Source organism: Scyliorhinus torazame, chromosome 6, assembly GCF_047496885.1.
Source record: "Scyliorhinus torazame isolate Kashiwa2021f chromosome 6, sScyTor2.1, whole genome shotgun sequence".
Lineage (NCBI taxonomy): Eukaryota > Metazoa > Chordata > Chondrichthyes > Carcharhiniformes > Scyliorhinidae > Scyliorhinus > Scyliorhinus torazame.
Genome location: NC_092712.1, coordinates 102058233 through 102076943, shown reverse-complemented (window position 1 = coordinate 102076943; position 18711 = coordinate 102058233). Strand labels below are relative to the sequence as shown.

Sequence of the window (18711 nt, the reverse complement as noted above, 5' to 3'; positions counted from 1 at the left end):
TAGAAGGGGGTACACTCGGCCTCCCAGAGACAGTGCAGTTCTAAACTCACTGGAGGCGGCCTTCCAGAACATGGAGGCCTACACCTCCGACCGTGCGGCGCCCTCGTTGGCCTCTTGGGCGCCGCCATCACCCGAATCGAATGCGGCGCAAGCCTGTGATGCGCAGCAGCCCGCTAACGCCGGAAGCCCGAAGTGCCACTTTTGCAGCCAGGGTAAGCATCCCAGACACGCTGCCCGGCACGGAACGCGACTTGCAACGGGTGTGGGAAGAAGGGCCACTTTGCGAAAGCCTACCAGGCCCGACCTCTCCCGAAAACCCCTAGGCCCACAGTTGACTTGAAGTCCGCATACCACCAGCTCCCTATCCACCCAGAGGGCCGCCAGTACACTGCCTTTGAGACAGATGGCCGCCTCTACCACTTCCTCAGGGTTCCCTTTGGCATCAGCAGTGGGATCTCGGTCTTCCAACGAGAAATACCGAATGGTTGACCAGTACAGGCTGAGGGCCACATTCCTGTACTTAGCTAATGTCACCATCAGCGGCCATGACCAGCAGGACCATGACGAAAACCTCTGGCACTTCCTCCACACCGCTAAACTCCTGAACCTCACCTATAAGAAGGAAAAATGCATTTTCTGCACAACCCGCCTAGCCATCCTTGGCTACGTTGTAGAAAACTGAGTCCTAGGACCCGACCACATGCGCCCCCTCCTGGAACTCCCCCTCCCCCACTGCCCCAAGGCCCTGAAGAGATGCCTGGGGTTCTTCTCTTACTATGCCCAGTGGATCCCCAATCATGCGGACAAGGCCCGTCCACTTATTAAATCCACCGTTTTTCCCCTGGCGGCTGAGGCCCGCCTGGCCTTCCACCGCATCAAGGCAGATATTGCCAAAGCCGCGATGCACGCTGTGGACGAGTCCATTCCGTTCCAGGTGTAAAGCGAAGTGTCGGACTTTGCTCTGGCCGCTACCCTCAATCAGGCGGGTAGGCCCGTGGCTTTCTTCTCCTGTACCCTCCATGCCTCAGAAATTCGACACTCCTCCGTCGAAAAGGAAGCCCAAGCCACTGTAGAAGCTGTGCGACATTGGAGGCATTACCTGGCCGGCAGGCGATTCACTCTCCTCACTGACCAACAGTCGGTTGCGTCATGTTTAACAATGCACAGTGGGGCAAAATCAAGAACGACAAGATTCTGAGGTGGTGAATCGAGCTCTCCACCTACAACTACGATATCTTGTATCGACCTGGGAAGCTCAATGAGCCCCAGATGCCCTATCCCGCAGTACATGTGCCAGCACACAAGTAGACCAATTCCGGGCCCTCCACACTGACCTGTCACTCGGGATCACCTGTATTTTTCACTTAATCAAGGCTCGCAACCTGCCTTACTCCATCGAGGAGGTCAGGACTGCTAGGTCTGCGCGGAGTGCAAACCGCACTTCTATCGGCCAGACAGAGCGCACTTGATAAAGGCCTCTCGCCCCTTTGAGCACCTCAGCATCGATTTCAAAGGGCCCCTCCCCTCCACTAACCGTAACGTGTACTTCCTCAACATGGTTGACGACTACTCAAGATTCCCCTTTGCCATCCTATGCCCTGACATGACCTCTGCCAAGTGATCAAGGCCCTGCACAGTCTTTTCACCTTGTTCAGGTTCCCCACCTACATCCATAGCGATCGGGGTTCCTCCTTCATGAGCGACGAGTTGCGTCAGTTCCTGCTCAGCAAGGGCATTGCCTCCAGCAGGACGACCAGCTACAACCCCCGGGGCAACGGACAGGTGGAGGGGGAGAACATGACGGTCAGGAAGGCAGTCCTCCTGGCACTACGGTCTTGATGTCTCCCAGTCTCCCGCTGGCAGGAGGTCCTCTCCGATGCGCTCCACTCCATCTGGTCGCTCCTGTGCACTGCCACCAACGAGACCAGTCACGAGCGTATGTTTGCCTTACCCAGGAAGTCCACCTCTGGGATCTCGCTCCTGTCCTGGCTGACAGTCCCAGGGCCCGTCCTCCGGAAGCATGCGAGGAGCCATAAAGCAGATCCCCTCGTGAAGAAGGTCATGCTCCTCCATGCTAATCCACAATATGCCTACGTGGCACATCATGACGGGCGATAGGACACAGTCTCCCTCCAGGATTTGGCACCTGCAGGTTCCCCAGCGACCATCACCACCACCCCCGACCCTACACCGCCGCCCCCCCCCCCCCCCCCACCGACTCAACTAATGGGTGAAGAAGAGGACGACACGCTCCCGGACGCGCAGGTCTCGACACCGGTGCTCACACCACAGCTGGGACTGAGGCGATCACGGCGGAAGGTCAAGGCCCCTGACAAACTTGATCTTTAAGTCCACTTCACCTCCGCTGGACTCTTTTTTTAAACAGGGTGTGAATGTGGTAAACCACTGTATTGTATTGTACTGTTACATGCCTGGGCTTGTCCCTGCTGGGTCCGAACCACTGTAGGATATAATCTGTGTATTGTGGTAAACAGCCACTGTATTGTATGCAATGTGGTAAACTACTGCCTGCTCGCTCCGCCTCCCCTGGGCTCGGTATAAAGGTGGCTAGGCTCCGCCACTGCCCCAGTTCGGGGTCAGAGGTCAGGAGGCTTTCGGTTTAGTTTATTAAAGCCTCAGTTATGTTCACCACTCGTCGTGTGTTCGTTGATAGCATATCAGATGGGTAGGGTTATAATTGCCCCTTTTTAAAATCTGTTTTAACCAAGTCAGGTTACCTAGCAGATAGGGCCATAGCTCAAATTGGCTGCTTGCAGTGCACAAGACAATTGGAGTTGTTTTTAAAAAGAATAGATAACTGATACATCTTACAGGAATTTCTAAAATGAATTGAAATATTTTAATCCAACATGGATCTCGACACCAAATTTCAGATTTGTATTCAATTGTGTGTCATGTAATTCACACGTTATCCATGTTTCTTCCCATTAGCTATACAAGAAATAAAGGTCAGTGTCAACTATGTTGGGCCTAAACTCAAAAGATTAAGTTAATCAGGGCAGGTACCATTAACCAAGAGCATCTCTTTAGCTAATACTTAAATATAAAATTGACACCTGTATTCGTATTCCCAGAGGAATTAACTCTCAATTAAAAGGCAGAATTTTCTGATAATCAGAGTGTCGGTCTCAGCAAGAAAACGGGGGAGAATCCCACCGTGACTGATGGCAGGAAAACCCGCCATATATTCAGCCTCTTTAACAATGTTTTTTTTCTACCTGTTTCACACTGTGCTCATGGCAGCTTGCCTCGGATTCACTTGCCCTGCGAAAACGTATCTTTGTAATCAGTGGGGCCCTCCTTTTAGATGCCTCCCCAACACTCTCTGGCACATATTACAAGTCCAGTCCAATAGATGTCTACCAGGAAGGCAGTACCACATTTAATGGAGGGAGCCCTCACCAAACCTCTGGATGTTGTTAAGCAGAGGCATGGCATCCTCTCCTCGCGATCACGCAGATGTCCAGCAAGCAAGGTCACCACCATGCCTGGGAGTCTGTGGCCATGATAGGGAGTGTCAGATGATGAATTACCTTTGTGTAACCAGGGCAAGTTTTCCTCCTCCTGTCTCCCATTGCACCCCTTAACACCCCCCCCCCCATCACGCCTCCACGGTGACCTCTCTTCCAGTCACCTCACAGGGACCCAACATTTGTCATGCAACCCCCCCCCCATTTCCTCTCCCCCCCCCCCCCCCCCCCCCTCCCCCCCAAATCTTTCTCCTCCTTGCAGGTATGGTCATTCCAGAACTGCTGGATCTACAAATGCAGAGTTGTGAATATCAGGAATGGGGTGACAGCATCCCTCTTCAGACTGCAAGACCGACTGGAGGAGTTCCATTGCCTATTGTCTGAGGAGATGGTGCCGTCATTCCTGCGCAAAACTGCTAGTGTGGCAACTGCAGAAGAGACCTTAGTGCAGGATGTGCACTCCATGGCAGGGGATATCTGCTCCATGGTTCAGCTCATGACCTCCATGGAGAAGGGCTTCAACTGCATGGTGTAGGCCACAGTGGGAATCCACGAATGTCAATGCCAGATAACGCAGGGTTCTGGATCTAACTTCAGCTGACCCTCTATCCCATGAAGGAGCCCCCGGGCACTCAAAGGGACGATGATTGACAGGAGTACAGCCCAGGGCCTTCCGCGCAGGAAACGCTGGAGATGTTCAGTCCATCTGATAACCCCTACCTTCAGCCTCGGACACAGAGTAGGGCAGCACTGCAACACCTGTGCAGCCCGAACGTAGGCCCAGCCCCTCACCGCCCAGGATCCCAGGGGACACCCGCCAAGGTAATCTCAGGCTACAGGGCATGGAAGTCATCAGACCACCTTATCCTCAACTGTGGATCCTGGGGATACACCCAGACCTAGAGGGAACAAAGAACAAAGAAATGTACAGCACAGGAAAAGGCCCTTCGGCCCTCCAAGCCCGTGCCGACCATGCTGCCCGACTAAACTACAATCTTCTACACTTCCTGGGTCCGTATCCCTCTGTTCCCATCCTATTCATGTATTTGTCAAGATGCCCCTTAAATGTCACTATCGTCCCTGCTTCCACCACCTCCTCCGGTAGCGAATTCCAGGCACCCACTACCCTCTGCGTAAAAAAACTTGCCTCGTACATCTACTCTAAACCTTGCCCCTCTCACCTTAAACCTATGCCCCCTAGTAATTGACCCCTCTACCCTGGGGAAAAGCCTCTGACTATCCACTCTGTCTATGCCCCTCATAATTTTGTAGACCTCTATCAGGTCGCCCCTCAACCTCCGTCGTTCCAGTGAGAACAAACCGAGTTTATTCAACCGCTCCTCATAGCTAATGCCCTCCATACCAGGCAACATTCTGGTAAATCTCTTCTGCACCCTCTCTAAAGCCTCCACATCCTTCTGGTAGTGTGGCGACCATAATTGAACACTATATTCCAAGTGTGGCCTAACTAAGGTTCTATACAGCTGCAACATGACTTGCCAATTCTTATATTCAATTCCCCGGCCAATGAAGGCAAACATGCCGTATGCCTTCTTGACTACCTTCTCCACCTGTGTTGCCCCTTTCAGTGACCTGTGGACATGTACACCTAGATCTCTCTGACTTTCAATACTCTTGAGGGTTCTACCATTCACTGTATATTCCCTACCTGCATTAGACCTTCCAAAATGCATTACCTCACATTTGTCCGGATTAAACTCCATCTGCCATATCTCCGCCCAAGTCTCCAAACAATCTAAATCCTGCTGTATCCTCTGACAGTCCTCATCGCTATCTGCAATTCCACCAAACATTGTGTCGTCTGCAAACTTACTAATCAGACCAGTTACATTTTCCTCCAAATCATTTATATATACTACAAAGAGCAAAGGTCCCAGCACTGATCCCTGTGGAACACCACTGGTCACAGCCCTCCAATTAGAAAAGCATCCTTCCATTGCTCCTCTCTACCTTCTATGACCTAGCCAGTTCTGTATCCACCTTGCCAGCTCACCCCTGATCCCGTGTGACTTCACCTTTTGTACTAGTCTACCATGAGGGACCTTGTCAAAGGCCTTACTGAAGTCCATATAGACAACATCCACTGCCCTACCTGCAGCAATCATCTTTGTGACCCCCTCGAAAAACTCCATCAAGTTAGTGAGACACGACCTCCCCTTCACAAAACCATGCTGCCTCTCACTAATAGGTCCATTTGCTTCCAAATGGGAGTAGATCCTGTCTCGAAGAATTCTGTCCAGTAATTTCCCTACCACTGATGTAAGGCTCACCGGCCTGTAGTTCCCTGGATTATCCTTGCTACCCTTCTTAAACAGAGGAACAACATTGGCTATTCTCCAGTCCTCCGGGACATCACCTGAAGACAGTGAGGATCCAAAGATTTCTGTCAAGGCCTCAGCAATTTCCTCTCCAGACTCCTTCAGTATTCTGGGGTAGATCCCATCAGGCCCTGGGGACTTATCTACCTTAAATTTTTAAAGACGCCCAACACCTCGTCGTTTTGGATCTCAATGTGACCCAGGCTATCTACACACCCTTCTCCAGACTCAACATCTACCAATTCCTTCTCTTTGGTGAATACTGATGCAAAGTATTCATTTAGTACCTTGTCCATTTCCTCTGACTCCACACATAGATTTCCTTGCCTATCCTTCAGTGGGCCAACCCTTTCCCTGGCTACCCTCTTGCTTTTTATGTACGTGTAAAAAGCCTTGGGATTTTCCTTAACCCTATTTGCCAATGACTTTTCATGATCCCTTCTAGCCCTCCTGACTCCTTGCTTAAGTTCCTTCCTACTTTCCTTATATTCCACACAGGCTTTGTCTGTTCCCAGCCTTTTCGCCCTGACAAATGCCTCCTTTTTCTTTTTGACGAGGCCTACAATATCTCTCGTTATCCAAGGTTCCCGAAAATTGCCGTATTTATCCTTCTTCCTCACAGGAACATGCCGGTCCTGAATTCCTTTCAACTGACACTTGAAAGCCTCCCACATGTCAGATGTTGATTTGCCCTCAAACATCCGCCCCCAATCTATGTTCTTCAGTTCCCGCCTAATATTGTTATAATTAGCCTTCCCCCAATTTAGCACATTCAACCTAGGATCACTCTTTTCCTTGACCACCAGCACTTTAAAACTTACTGAATTGTGGTCACTGTTCCTGAAATGCTCCCCTACTGAAACTTCTACCACCTGGCCGGGCTCATTCCCCAATACCAGGTCCAGTACCGCCCCTTCCCTAGTTGGACTGTCTACATATTGTTTTCAGAAGCCCTCCTGGATGCTCCTTACAAACTCTGCCCCGTCTAAGCCCCTGGCACTAAGTGAGTCCCAGTCAATATTGGGGAAGTTGAAGTCTCCTAAGGTGAAGAGTAAGAAATGAGAGGCACCCGGTGGGCATGGATGAACCGAGGCACTAATAGAGTTAAGTCACCAGAGTAATAGCGCACTTGTCATGTCATGGTGCCATGCTCCACAAACCCCTGCGCAAACCCGACGCTTCCTCCCTGTGCAGTGCGAGAATGGCAGCATCGTGTTTCTCCCACCTCCCACAGTGACGACGTAGTAAAGCCGGGCCGCTCTTGCACAGCCCCCCCACGACCCCTATTCATGGAACATTCACCTCCCCCATCAATGCTTAGACCTCTCATTTCTGCCAGCACTCTAAAGTTATGAGGATGCCAAGAGTTAAAAACATCTCAAGAATCTATCCACCTCATCAGGTGGAGAAAAAGACTGGGACCCCGACCTTCGAGGAGGCAGTAGCAGCTGATATGTGTCATTCAGCCTCTCCGGTCCCCCAGATCAGCCCGTTCAGTGGCAGGTCGCATTCAGCTCTCGGTCAGGCAGGAATCAGACATTTTGCAGAGAATAAGAGGAGCATCGCTCTGTCCTCACTCCGTCATCATCATTCTTCTGTAGTGTATGCTTTAGTACCTTACCCATTAATATAGCCACCATCACGATGACCACCACCAGGCACCATGTAGTGAGAGGATGTGAAACCCCCTGGTTGGAGGGGACTTCACACCCTGCTTCTGATCATCCTCAATCCGAGAGGCAATGAGGGCATCCCTAACCCTTAACCCTGCGCTATACTGCTAGCCCTGGCCATTGCCTGACATCCTTCATTGTGGGTTGCCCCTCACTGCCCTCCTCCTCATCCGAGGAGATGGGCGCTCCTCCATTTCCTCCTGGGCCAGCTGATCACTGCTGCAGTGCCAGGTTGTGCAGAACGCAGCACAGCACAATGATGCGGGACACTCTCAGGGGGATGTATTAGACGGGTCCCCCGACTGGTCAAGGCACTGAGTGTATCAGTCCCCCGACTGGTCAAGGCACTGGAACCGCAGTTTGAGCAGTCCAATCACCTGTTCCACAAGTGCATACGTTGACCTATGAGCCTCGTTGTAGCGATGGGTGTTTGTCTCTCCATACTGGAGTCATCAGCCACCTTCTGCGTGGTTACCCTTTGTCCCCGAAGAGCCATCACTCCAGCTGCTGCTCTCCCTCAAAAATAGCTGGGATCTGCAAGTAAACCAATATGTAACTGTCATGGACGCTTTCCAGGAAATGGGAATGCTACTTAATGCACATCGCCTGGTCAGTCAATCTGGACATTGAGGGAATGGTATCTCTTGTGGTTCACAAACGGTGCCCCATCCTACCATGGGGAACACAGAGCCACATGGGTATAGTCGATGACATCCTGCAAATGGGGCATGTCTGCTATGTGGGCGAAGCTCATGGCCCTCCCGGTCCCAAAGAGTGTATCTGTGACCTCCCTTATGCACTTGTGTCCAGCAGACTGGGAGATGCCACACAGGTCACCTGTGCAGTCCTGAAACAAGCTGCTGACATAGAGATTCAGAGCAGCAGTGACTTTTAGGGCCACAGGCAATAGGTGGCCTCCCAGTCTATGTGGTGCCTCTTGTATCAGTCTTCTGTGGCACTAGACCAAACATTTGGAGGTATGAGGTGTTGTACTGGGTTTGATAGCAGCCGTATAAATTTTGGACCTGGGTTCAAGCCAATCCCAAACTAATGGGATAAACGTTTGTAGACTGTAAGGATTCAATGTGTCTCCTCCGATGCTCCGCCATCTGTGGCCCTGCTCCCGGCAGAACAGCGGGCCATGCCTTTCTCTCTTCTGTAGGGTGCTAGTCCTGAGCGCACGCAGTGCCATATCAATGTTGCTGCTGCCCGATAGCAGTCAAAAGATTTGCCGGCTCGATTGGATCCATAATTCTCCCAAATCAAAAACGGAAAGCAAGAGAACATTTAAAGTGAGCAATGAGAAGTCCTGACCATGCCCTGGCCACAGCCCTCTCAGGATCCGGGACATTCACCCTTGTGCATCCCCGATGTGAGCACCTTTCCAATGAACCTCATTCTCCATGTCAGACAATATCCACTTCCCTACAGTTGCCCCTCTCAAACCCATCTGAATAAAGCGCTTCGTCCTTTTGAGAGCCTCAAAAAGGTGCATGACTCCCCCAAGGGTGAGTAGTGAGGGAAGTTGAGTGTATTCAATGGACCTATATTCTAACCTCACGGAGGAACAAATGAGGCACTGCCACGGTCATCTCAACGGCATGACTGAAGCCTTCACATAAACGCTTTGCATTGGGGGCCACTTCTGTATTACCTCTCTGTTATGAAGACATGAGTATTAGCCTTGGAGTTCAATGCTTGGGGGCTAGGCTTCCAGAAGGTTTCATTATTAGGTGCCAACCAGTGACATTGCAAAGCTGACCAAATTGGCATAAGTGTTTCATCAAGGAAGGGTGAGAGAGCTGATGAGGAAACTGGCTTCCACTTGAGACATGCGAAACACAACTGATGCATGTGTAGACTGCAATTTGCAGTCAACTTCATCCTTAGAGGGCACCCTTATTCCCCCAGCCCTCATGGCCTGCAGATTAAACAAGCCTCCAACTTGAACAGCAAGCCACCCATAAACAATCCCTCAGCCTGGCCTCAGTGACCAGTAGCCTTGATCTTTCAGACAGCTCATGCCCTCAGACTTCAAAGTTCAGTCTGAGTGTGGGGGTTCATTCTGACTCGACTCATCCTCCCCCAGATGAGGATCTTCAGCCCTTATGAGTGTCATAATATACACCAGTATATCATGGTGCAGACACACACTGATGGACACACAGTGGAACCAATCAACACACACAACACCACAGCCAATCACCAGTTCGAGCACACGCACTATGAAGACAGGGGGCATCAGAGTTCCTGCGCATTCGAGCTGCAGCTAGCTAGGAGGACAGAGCTCACAGCCTGCAGCACACACATTCACCATGTGCTGAGTGCATCAACTGGGTAGGACAAGGCAAAGGTCTTTAGTTCAAGCTAGTATCGTGTTAACCCACAGTCAGAGTATGTTAAACAGTTAATGATTCAATAAAATTGTGTTGCACTATTTCAAGTGTTGGTGACCTGAATGTGTTCTACGGATCCAGAACACCCAACACATCATGATACCAGGAGTTGAGGGATATTAGCACTTCTTAGACCAACCTGCAAGTGATCTGCCTTCCGCCAGCATTCCGTCATCCTGCAACATAGATCATAGAATTTACAGTGCAGAAGGAGGCCATTCGGCCCATCGAGTCTGCACCGGCTCTTGGAAAGAGCACCTCACCTCAGCCCATACCTCCAGCCTTTCCCCGTAACCCACTAACTCCACCTAGCCTAAGGGCAATTTAGCATGGACAATATCAGCCCGCCGCCGCCGCTCCGCATCGCCGGCAACCTAGGGGCCAACTGGAAGATATTCAAACAGCGCTTCCAGCTCTTCCTTGAGGACACAGACTGGGAGGACGCCTCGGATACCAGGAAGATTGCTCTCCTCCTCTCCACGGCCGGAGACCATGCCATCCACATTTTCAATTCTCTCACCTTTGCGGATGATGAAGATAAAACAAAGTTCAAGACGGTCCTCCTCAAGTTTGACACTCACTGCAGCGTGGAGGTGAATGAAAGTTGTTTTGAGCGCTACGTGTTCCAACGGCGTTTGCAGGGTAAGTATGAACCTTTCCAATCCTTTGTCACGCACCTCCGCATCCTTGCGCAGTTTTGCAGCTACGGGCCCACCTCCGACTCCATGACACGCGACCGGATCGTTTTCGGTGTTCAGTCGGACCCCCTACGACAGCAGCTCCTCAAAGTAAAGCAGCTCACCCTAGCGACAGCCATTGAGACCTGTGTCTTACACAAAAACGCCATGAGTTGGTATCCCCACATCTAAGCGGCTGGAAATGCTCGGCAAGGTCCCCACGAGGCAGAACAGGTCCAAGTGATTGAGCAACTCCAGGGCCTCAGCCTGGATGAGGGCGGCCATTCCGCACGCTTTTCGCGGACTCCCACGCTTGTGCGCACCAAACGAGGGGACGGCGACGTCAGAGAACGTAATGCGCAGGCGCGCACCACGCACGACCGCACATGCGCGGTGGCGCAGCGAACGTGCTGATGCTACGACGTGCGGCAACTGTGTCTCCGCCCATTTAAAACAGCAATGCCCTGCCAAATCTCGACAATGCCTACGATGTGGCAGACTTGGCCACTATGCTGCCTTCTGCCGAGCAGCTCAGCTTGCCAATTCATATCGCTTCAGCCAGCCTCGCAGGAATGTCCGGGCAATTCAACCCATGGTCACCGAGTCCGATGCGGACCTCCCACACAGCTGAGACATCGAGGACCCGAAGGCGCCTTTTCGAGTCGGTGTCGTGACAAAAAACAGGCTGTCCCCGAAGCAAAGACACCAGCTGCGGTCGGTATATAGCATTGATCCAGACGATGAGTGGTATGCCACACCTCACGGTCAACCGGTCCCAAATTCGATTCTGCCTGGACACTGGTGCCTCCGCCAATCTTATCGCGAGGTCTGACTTCCAAAGCCTTCATAGCAAACCAGCCATCCTTCCATCCGCCTGCCAGCTATTGGATTATAATGGCAATGTCATTGCTGCTAGCGGCTCGTGCCAAGTTGAAGTGACGCACAGGTCACGCAAAGTCATCCTTCCTTTTGAAATTGTGGGCTCCTCGAAAGCCTCCCTGCTTGGCGCGCAGGCATGCAAGCTGTTGAACCTAGTTCAGAGAGTTCACTCTCTCTCTCCTGATGACATGTCTGCCTTTCAGGGCACTGACTTCAGGGCGCAACTCGATGCCATCACCGACCAGCACGACGACGTCTTTGAAGGCATGGGCACGCTCCCATATACCTACAAGATCTTATTGAAACAGAATGCCACGACTGTGGTGCACGCACCTCGCAGGATCCCAGCACCCCTTAAGGACCGCCTCAAGCAGCAGCTTCAGGACCTCCAGGACCAAGGAGTGATCTTCAGAGTCACGGAACCAACCGACTGGGTCAGTTCCATGGTATGTGTAAAAAAGCCTTCCGGCGAATTGAGAATTTGCATTGATCCCAAGGATCTGAATCGCAATATCATGAGGGAGCATTATCCAATTCCCAAGCGCGAAGAGATCACATGCGAGATGGCTCGCGCCAAGCTCTTCACCAAACTCAATGCCTCAAAAGGATTCTGGCAAATCCAGCAGGAAACTGTGTACATTCAATACCCCCTTTGGCAGATATTGTTACAACATGATGCCGTTTGGGATCATATCTGCTTCAGAAGTGTTCCATAGGATCATGGAACAAATGATGGAAGGCATTGAAGTTGTTCGCGTCTATGTCGACGACAGAATAATTTGGTCCACCAACCCGCAGGAGCATGCCAGTCTCCTCCAGCGCGTGTTCAAACGCATACGTGAGCAGGGCCTACGCCTCAACAGGGCCAAATGCTCTTTTGGTCAGAAGGAACTAAGTTCCTCGGGGGCCACATCTCCCAGTTGGGTGTGCGGCCGGAAGCGGACAAGGTGGCTGCTATCACAGCCATGAAATCGCCAGAGGACAAGAAGGCGGTCCTCCGATTTCTGGGCATGGTCAACTTTTTAGGGAAGTTCATCCCCAACCTCGCATCTCATACCACGGCTCTCAGGAACCTGGTCAGGAAGACTATAGACTTCCAATGGCTCCCTGACCACGAGCGCGAATGGAGAGAACTCAAAACCAAACTCACCATGGCCTCAGTCTTAGGTTTCTTTGATCCAGCAAAAGAGACCAAAATTTCGACCGATGCCAGTCAATCCGGCATTGGGGCAGTGCTCCTGCAACACGATGAGGCCACATCCTGGGCCCCCGTTGCATATGCGTCATGCGCCATGACCCCCCCAGAACAGCGCTACACACAGATAGAAAAGGAGTGCCTGGGCCTTCTGACCGGTGTGGTTAAGTTTCACGATTATGTGTACGGACTTCCTCAATTCACCGTTGAGACCGACCATCGCCCACTGGTCAATATAATACAGAAAGACTTGAACAACATGACGCCTCGCCTCCAGCGTATTCTTCTCAAGCTCCGGCGATATGCCTTCCAGCTGGTATACACCCCAGGCAAAGACCTCATCATTGCTGATGCTCTCTCCAGGGCAGTCAACACTCCATGTGACCCAGCGGGATTTGTCTGCCAGGTTGAGCCCATGTGGCATTCGCGGCCTCCAATCTACCTGCCATGGATGAACGCCTCGTCCAAATTCGCCGCGAGTCGGCGGCTGACCCCTTGCTACAGCGTGTCATGCGCCACCTAGCGGACGGGTGGCTCAAGGGCTAATGCCCTCAGTTCTATAACGTCAGAGATGATCTGGCGGTAGTAGACGGGGTTTTTCTGAAACTGGACCGCATTGTCATCCCGCATAGCATGCGCCAGCTCGTCCTGGAACAGCTACACAAGGGCCATCTTGGCGTGGAAAAATGCCGTCGACGGGCCAGAGAGGCAGTGTACTGGCCCGGCATTAATGACGACATAGCCAATACAGTGCTCAACTGCCCCACTTGTCAGCAATTCCAGCCGGCCCAACCATGTGAGACCCTGCAGCCCCAGGAGTTGTTCACGTCACCTTGGACCAAGGTGGGCATCGACCTGTTCCACATGCTGGGTAGAGACTATGTCCTGATTGTGGACTACTTTTCAAATTACCCGGAGGTGATATGGTTGCACGACATCACAGCGTCTGCAGTCGTCCGTGCCTGTAAGGACACCTTTGCTCGACACGGCATCCCACTCACGGTGATGTCGGACAATGGCCCCTGCTTCGCAAGCCAGGAATGGTCCAACTTTGCCAGGCGGTACAATTTTGCACGTGACATCCAGTCCCCTATACCCCCAATCCAACGGCAAAGCGGAGAAGGGCGTCCACATAGTCAAAACGGCTCCTCTGCAAGGCTGCCGATGCTGGGTCCGATTTCTACCTCGCCTTGCTGGCCTATCGCTCTGCCCCACTATCCACTGGCCTGTCGCCAGCCCAGCTGCTCATGGGTCGCACCCGGAGGACGACGGTGCCGTCCATTCATGTCCCAGACCTCGACCACGTTCCGGTCCTTCGACGCATTCAGCTGTCTCGTGCACAGCATAAGGCGGCTCATGACTCCCGTGCAGCTGATCTCCCTGCTCTGGCTCCAGATGACAACGTCCGCATTCATCTTCCAGATGGTGGCTGGTCTGCAACCGCTGTGGTCCTTCGGCAGGTGGCCCCCCGCTCGTTCCTGGTTCGCCTACCGAATGGCTCCATTCTGCGCCGCAATCAACGTGCCCTTTGTCTCATTCTGCGCTCGCTACGTGATCCTCCACTGTCGCCTTGCCTTCCTGCTGAACCTGCCATGGACTATGCAGAGATCCTGGTCACTCTGCATCCTCCTCACTCTGACGCAGTCCAGCCCGCTCCTCAGCCGGCAGCTCCCGACCCACCCTTGAGGCGGTCAACCAGAATTCGTCGTCCACCTGTGAACTTTGTGGACTTATGGACTTTCTGATTTGTTCTGTTCTTCCGTTTAATCGTTTACGTGGTTTGTATATACTGTTCATCTCGTCATTCTTGTGACAATGTTTTTCTGCACCAGGCACCTTCCCATGTAAATAGCTTAGTTCTCATGTACATAGTCCTGTAAATATTTCGCACACACGTAGTAAGGGACATTCTCACCATACACTATTTATTGCCACACAGGTACATTTTTTATAAAAGTGGGGGGGGGGGGTGGGGGGATGTCATAATATACACCAGTATATCATGGTGCAGACACACACTGATGGGCACAGTGGGACCAATCATCAACTCACACAACACCGCAGCCAATCACCAGTTAGAGCACACACACTATAAAGCCAGGGGGCATCAGAGTTCCTGCTCATTCGAGCTACAGCTAGCTAGGAGGACAGAGCTCACAGCCTGCAGCACAGACATTCACCATGTGCTGAGTGCATCGACTGGTTAGGACAAGGCAAAGGTCTTTAGTTAAAGCTAGTATCATGTTGACCCACAGTCAGAGTATGTTAAACAGTTAATGATTCAATAGAATAGTGTTGCACTATTTCAAGTGTTGGTGACCTTTATGTGTTCCACGGATCCAGAACACCCAACACATCAATGAGGATGGAACCACCCCAAGACAAGCCCCCCACTCTGCCCATGCAACCTGGAATCTCATGGGACCCCACCCAGCAATCTCATAATCGTTCCCTTTGCTGATCCTGTGGACTTATCCGTTCGCACGTTCTTTCCAACTGCCATTCTAGAAGAGAAATTCCTCAGCAGTGATATTGTCACATGCCCAGCAAGGAGGAAACAGGAAGTGATGCCTGCATACCAGCCGCCAAACCCCTTTAAACTTAAGAGTCTCACAGCCAAGAAGGGCCACTAAGGCCCACGAACGAGTCAGCCCCAGCGCCCCCCCACCCTTGAGATGCAGAGATTGAACCCCCCCCCCCCGGTTGCATTTTTCTAGGTCCCCCGTGTCCTCTCCGATGGCCCGTCTACAATTGGCACTCTGTCTACAATTGGCGGGGGGGGGGGATGATGGTGACCTGAGCACTAACCTTCGAAATTCCCTACAAGAGGTGAGGTCGCCAGGTTCTAGTTTTTGAACAGCTTTTGTAAATCGCACCGGTGTGATGTCGCTCCAGCAACCAATGAGTATTCTTTGAAGGGAGGGGGTGGGGGTGATAAATGAGGTTCCCACCTTCCGTGGCAGGAATCTCATTATGTCACCAGTGAGGGACCTGGGAAATCAGGAAACGTGATCTCACTGGCGAGAATAATGTTTCCCGATTCTTGCCGAAATTGTGCTCACGTCACCATTCTCGCTGACATCTAACATGGGCTGAAAAATCGGCCCCAAAACGTTCGTGTTTAGCTGCAAACATTTGCCACTGTAAATAACTTAGAATTTCACACAATATCAATTGCATTAAAACAAGGATTTAAAGTATTTTTCATGTGTTCTTGCCTGTGGTTTTTTGCAGGTTCTACCTGGGTTTTAACCATCTCTATATACGTTAGAATGAATGCACTTATCTACATTACCTTCACATAAGATCTAAAAATGTGCCAGCCAAGTAAAGATAAACTGATTGAGTACACACATGCACAAACAGATAAGGTGTGAGCATTTACATATAATATTTCTACAAGCATGGTGCTGAATTTATTTCATTTAAAATTAACAAGTCTTTAAAAGGTACTTACGTGGTATATATGCTATCATTACAATGATAAGACAAGTGTAGTAGTCAAATGAGACATTGTACTTGTTCGGAAGTCTCAGAGAATACATGCCAGACTTCTTTACAAAAGGCAGTGCACCATAAATTGTAAGGAGTTCACCAACAACACCAATTGGGTACAAGATGATAAAGAAGTTGTATCTGCAAACAGGAATAAAAATGTATTACAAATTATCAATAATGTTAAATACACTAGACAAAGATTACTGTCAGGGATGAAAAAACCCTCAAACATTCCATGTCTCCATATTCTTCAAATAAGAACTATTACAAAGCTTAACCAGAAATACTTTCAGCAATTTTCCTTGTCAGGTTGAGAGATACATATACTTGGAATAGGCATGTTCAGCCTAATTATAGATTATTGAATTACATAATAATTTAAGTTAGAAACGGAGGTCCAGGTATACATCATTAAAAGTTAGCTTGCAAGAACTGGGTCTTGTGTACTGGGTTCGATAGCAGCCTTATAAATTGGGATCTGGGTTCAAACCAATCCCAAACAAATGGGCTAAAAGTTTGTATGCTGTAAGGATCCAATGTGAATGAGTTTCAATCGTCACAGTCTACATCCCAGCAGGTATGCACTTATGGCACAAAAGAAAAATGAGCACTAATTAACAATGTTGATAAGGCTGGCCTAGGAATGGTCAGGGCAGAATATAGAAAATAAATGCCAGGACATTCTAAGGTTCGAACTCACCACATTATTGGAACAATGTAGGAGCAACTTTACCATGTATGTAGCCATGTAATGATTGACTCAAGTGTGATTGATGCTACATTGAGTGCCTGAAATAAAATTGTTCTATTCCAAAGCACTCGTGTCCCTCACCTTGGAAACCACAAAAATAGCTGCCTGCAGGTGGAGAATGTCCAAAAAAACAGGAGTTGGACTTTAAGGTGCTAAGAATATATAAGGCAGGAATTATTACTGGAGAATACTGTCTATCCTCATAACTGACTAGTAAAGCTGAGGCTGTTCTCCCCAGATAAGGTTGAAAGGAAGTTTGATAAGAGGTGTTAATTGTCATGATGGGTCTGGAAAAAGTACAGAGAGTAACTGTTCTGGTTGGCAGGAGGGTTGAGAACCAGAGAACATTGATTTAAGGTGATCGGAAAAAGGAATCAGAGGAATGAGGAAAAACCTTTTTTGATAGTGAGTGGTGAAGAATACATTGCCTGAAACACACTGTATTGGAGGCAGATTCACAGGTGGCATTCAAAAGGGAATTGAACTGTTATCTACAGAAAAGAAAATGTGCAAGACTGAAGGGAAAAGACAGGGAAATGGGACTAGCTGATGAGCTTGATAATCAGCATGGACATGGTGGGCTGAAATGACCCCTTTTTTGTTCTAACCATTTCATGATTTTAGTCAATCCTCACTTGGTATGTCCAGTATACACGAAACAGGACAAATACCGTCCCATCAGTCTACTCCCGACCCTCTGTAAAGTATTCAGAGGGGCCATCAATAGAGCTATCAAGTGGTACTTACTCAGCAATAACCTGCTCACTGAGGTTTGTGTTCCGTCAGGGTCACTCAGCTCCTGATCTCATTACAGCCTCGGTTCAATAATGAATAAAAGAGCTGAACGCCAGATTAGCGGGGAGAATGATTGTCCTTGACATTAAAGGCAGCATTTGATAGAGTATGCCATCAAGGAACTATAGCAAAACTGGGAGTCAATGGAAATCAGGGAGAAACTCCTATGCTGGTTGTAGTCACACTGGGCACATAGGAGAAAGATGGTTGTGGTGGTTGGAGGTCAATCATCTCAGTTCCAAGCAATCACTGCAGGAGTTCCTCAAGATAGCACCCTAAGCCCAACCTTCTTTCATGATAAGGTCAGAATTGGGATGTTCGCTGATGACTGCACAATGTTCAGCATCATTTGCAACTCCTCAGATACTACACAGCAACCCATGTTCAAATATAGCAAGACCTGGACAATATTCAGGTAATGACCACCTCCAACAAGAGAGGATATAATCATCGCCTTTTGACATTCAATGGCATTACCATCGCAGAATCCCCCACAGCGTGGTAGTTACAATTGACCAGGAACTGAACTGGACTAGCCATATAAATACTGTGGCTACAAGAGCAGGTTAGAGGCTAGGAATCCTGTGGCGAGCAACACACCTCCCAACTCCCTAAAGCCTGTCCACCATCTAGAAGGTGCAATGTAGAAGCATGAAGGAATACTCTCTACTTGCCTGAATGAGTGCAGCTCCATCAACACTCAAAAAGCTTGACACCATCCAGGACAAAGGAGCCTGCTTGATTGGTACCGCATCCACAAACATTCATCTTTCCATACTTAAGCAACACCTTCCAAACCAATAGCTATGATCATCTACTGGGGGGAGCAAATGTATGAGGGGCCGAGGACCTGGACTTGAGAGTCGGGGCAGGTGCGAGTGTCTGCTTGTCACCCAGTCTCAGGTTTCTCACCCACTCCTTCCATCATACCCCAACATGCACCAAATCATACCCACCCGCCCATATACACTGACCATCTGGCATGGTGGTTATTTGTATTACTTACTCTTTTTTAAA

At 50.1% G+C, this 18711-nt stretch overlaps 1 protein-coding gene across 1 annotated transcript in view; it reads right to left on the bottom strand.

Moving 5' to 3' along the window:
• hacd1 (3-hydroxyacyl-CoA dehydratase 1) overlaps positions 1–18711 on the bottom strand; it is a 179961-nt gene that overhangs the window by 7355 nt on the left and 153895 nt on the right. Inside the window, exon 6 of the mRNA XM_072508583.1 lies at positions 16108–16286. Within this exon, the coding sequence (XP_072364684.1) occupies positions 16108–16286 (179 nt within the window). The remainder of the gene's footprint in view (positions 1–16107; positions 16287–18711) is intronic.